Source organism: Primulina eburnea, chromosome 1, assembly GCF_022965805.1.
Source record: "Primulina eburnea isolate SZY01 chromosome 1, ASM2296580v1, whole genome shotgun sequence".
NCBI lineage: Eukaryota > Viridiplantae > Streptophyta > Magnoliopsida > Lamiales > Gesneriaceae > Primulina > Primulina eburnea.
The window spans coordinates 36,868,732-36,872,331 of record NC_133101.1 but is presented as its reverse complement, the minus strand read 5'-3'; the positions used below and the strand labels follow the sequence as shown (position 1 = coordinate 36,872,331).

The window sequence follows — 3,600 nt, the reverse complement described above, 5'->3', positions numbered from 1 at the left end:
AAAAAAATAGTGAGTTGTAATTTGAAATGATAGAATAAAAAACAAAACAGAAACCAAATAAGTAATTTATTTTATGCATTCTTAATAAAAAGTAATAATAAAAAATAATAATAGGTAATGGATAAATAAAACATTTGGAAATCAAATTATTGAAAATTCAAAAATGAAAGCCTAAAAGGGCCAAGGAAAAGAAATAAAGAAAGAAACGTACAATGTGATCTCGCTAAAACGCCTAAAAGGGCCAAGGAAAAGAAAGAAACCCCAAATCCATTCCCGCGCTACGTGGCCCTCATCCCCCCCAAAATCCCAAGCCGACGCCGCTGCTTCTCAACGCCAAGCAAGACCGGCCGACCACCGTGCGATCTAGCCATCAACTTCGCGACCTTGGTTCGCCAAGAAGACACCATTATCCTTTGTTTTTCTAAGGAGAAAATAGATCGAGATGAGTGGTAAAGGAGGCAAAATATTTTGTGAGGCCACAGTGAAGGAGAACCCCTGGGTATCAGTGTATCACTGAGGTCCGAACAGATTTTTTCTTCTTTTTATGACATTCTTTGTTCTTTAGGATTTTTATTATGTACATGATGTAGAAAAATCGGGTCCTTTTCATTTTCCATGATGATGTTTGCGTGGTGCATGATATTCCTGTATTACTATAAGTCAATGTGTTCACAATCTGATCAATTAATACGACCAATCCTTTCTTCAGTGTTGACAGAAATAAACTTATGTTTGATGAGTTTTCAGGAATCACGATAAACTGATCGATTTTGTTTTGGAACAGGGTGGAGCCTAAGCTAAGTAGTAACTCTCGTCAGTGTTGGGCTTCAACTACGTTAATTTATATTATTGGAGCTTGACTGCAGGTAAGCTACGAAGTTGAATTATTTGAAGTATAATCTTAGGCTCCATTTGGATTCTGGAGGATTTGATTTAAATGTCCGTGGATTAAATATTTGAAATTTATCACGTAAGGCACCGTATAAATTTCCTGTATTGTCTCCATTCTTAGACGGGAACAGTGTCCTAAATTGCGTTGTCTCCTTTTGCCATTTTCAGAAGCTCAACGTATAAATTTTCTAATTTTGTTCCTTACAACTCTTTTGAACACCTACTTAATAGTATTTGTACAATTGTTTTGAAGGATTTGACTCATTGTTGGTTGGTTAGCTGTACGTATAATAGACAAAGATTGGATGTCAAAGAACGGGTTGTCACATGAGTATGAGGTTGGGGTAGAGTATTTCTTGCAGTTTGCATTGCGAAACGCTAACAATCCGAATGCAATGCCTTGCCCATGTGCAAAATGTGGTAATCTAAAGACGAAAGATATTGACACTATAAGGGCTCATTTGTGTTGTAATGGTATAGATTTAACATATCATACATGGATTTGGCATGGCGAAAGATCTAAGTTCGAGAACTCAATGAATGATGGTGATCGAGTAGGGCAAGATGAACGCAAATATTTTACCGAGGAACCTATAAGTATGGTACATGGTGCATATGATAGTTATGCTAAGAATCCAAACCAATTCCATAAGCTACTTGAAGATGCCGAGAAACCTTTATATCCTGGATGTGTTAAATTTACAAAGTTATCTGCACTTGTAAAATTATATAACTCGAAGGCAAAATATAGTTGGAGTGATAAAAGTTTCACTGATTTACTTGGTTTGTTTGGGCAAATGCTTCCAGATGACAATGAATTGCCTTTAACTTTGTATGATGCAAAGAAAAGCTTATGTGCTTTAGGGATGGATTATGTGAAAATTCATGCTTGTCCTAATGATTGTATCTTATACCGGAAGGAGTATGAGGATTTTACCAATTGCCCTATTTGCGGGATGTCAAGGTGGAAGTTGGGTAAAAATTCTACGATAATTGGAGGAGTTCCTGCAAAGGTCCTTTGGTACTTCCCACCTATTCCCAGATTTCAAAGATGGTTTCAGCAGAAGGTGATATCTAAGGAATTAACTTGGCATGCTGATAAAAGAATCCGTGATGGATACTTGCATCATCCAGCTGATGCACCCTCTTGGAAAGTAGTGGATCACAACTGGCCAAATTTTGCTTCCGAGCCAAGAAATCTAAGATTGGCCATATCAGCAGACGTCATGAATCCACATAGTTTGATGAGTTCTGCATATAGTTGTTGGCCAATTGTGATGATCACTTACAACCTTCCTCCAAGTTTGTGTATGAAGAGAAAATTTATGATGCTCACTTTGTTGATTTCTGGTCCCAAACAACCGGGAAATGATATTGATGTCTACTTAGCACCTCTAATTGACGACTTAAAATTTTTATGGGATAATGGTGTTGATACATATGATGCATATCGAAAAGAAATGTTCTCGCTTAGAGCTGTGTTACTATGGACGATCAATGATTTTCCTGCATATGGGAACATGTCAGGTTGTATTGTGAAAGGATATCATGCATGTCCAATATGTGGTGAAGAAACATATTCGACGAGGTTGAAGCATAGTAGAAAAATTGTGTATACAGGCCATAGAAGGTTTCTTCCTACAAGTCTTCCATATCGAAGGCAAAAAAAAGCATTTAACAGGAACCAAGAGTTTAAACTCGCACCAAAACCATTAACTGGGTATGAAGTTTTAGAAAGAGTTGAAAGAATTAATTATCGTCTGGGAAAAATGAGTGGGAAGATTAAGTCGAATGTAGGTGATGAAAAATCATGTTGGAAAAAGAAATCTATATTCTTTGAACTAGAGTATTGGAAACATCTACATTTCGACATGTTCTTGATGTGATGCATATTGAAAAAAATGTTTGTGAAGGTCTCATCGGTACGTTACTTGACATTCATGAAAAACGAAGGATGGAGTTGCAGCAAGACTAGATCTCATGGAGATGAATTTGAGGACTGATTTGATACCAAAGATGGGGGAGAAAAGAACGTATTTGCCAGCAGCCTGTTATACACTAAGCAAGTCTGAGAAAAGAAAATTTTGCAATTCTATGTTTGAAATGAAGGTCCCTACGGGTTACTCATCTAATATTAGAAACCTCGTGTCGATAAAGGACTTGAAACTTGTTGGCCTTAAGTCACACGACTGTCACACTTTGATGCAACAATTGCTTCCGGTGGCCATACGTGGTGTCCTACCTAAACATGTTAGAGATACTATCACTCGGTTGTGTGGGTTCTTCAATGTGTTATACAATAAAGTGATAGATGTCTCAAAGTTGGATGAGATACAAAGAGAGATTGTGATGATATTGTGTTTACTGGAGAAATATTTCCCCCCATCTTTTTTTGATATAATGATTCATTTGACCGTTCATCTTGTACGCGAGATAAAATTGTGTGGACCGATTTGGTTTAGGCATATGTATCCATTTGAAAGATTCATGAAGATATTGAAAGGCTATGTGCAAAATCGCCATCGGCCCGAAGGGTGTATAGCCGAACGTTATATTGCTGAAGAGGCTGTGGAATTTTGCTCGGACTACATGTCTAGTGTAGATACAATTGGTATCCCATCAATGCATCGGAGAGTACAACTCACTAAGCCTCTGTCTGGTTCAGTAATGCACTACACTAGTGATGATGAGTTGAATCAAGCACATCGT

The 3,600-nt window shown here is 37.4% G+C and overlaps 1 protein-coding gene across 1 annotated transcript; it reads left to right on the top strand.

The window, feature by feature from the left end:
• Positions 1–1,196: 1,196 nt before the first annotated feature.
• On the top strand, positions 1,197–2,777 carry LOC140806842 (uncharacterized). Its single transcript, XM_073163362.1, has one exon. It carries the CDS (start codon positions 1,197–1,199, stop codon positions 2,775–2,777), a length of 1,581 nt encoding a protein of 526 aa, XP_073019463.1.
• The last annotated feature ends 823 nt before the right edge of the window (positions 2,778–3,600 follow it).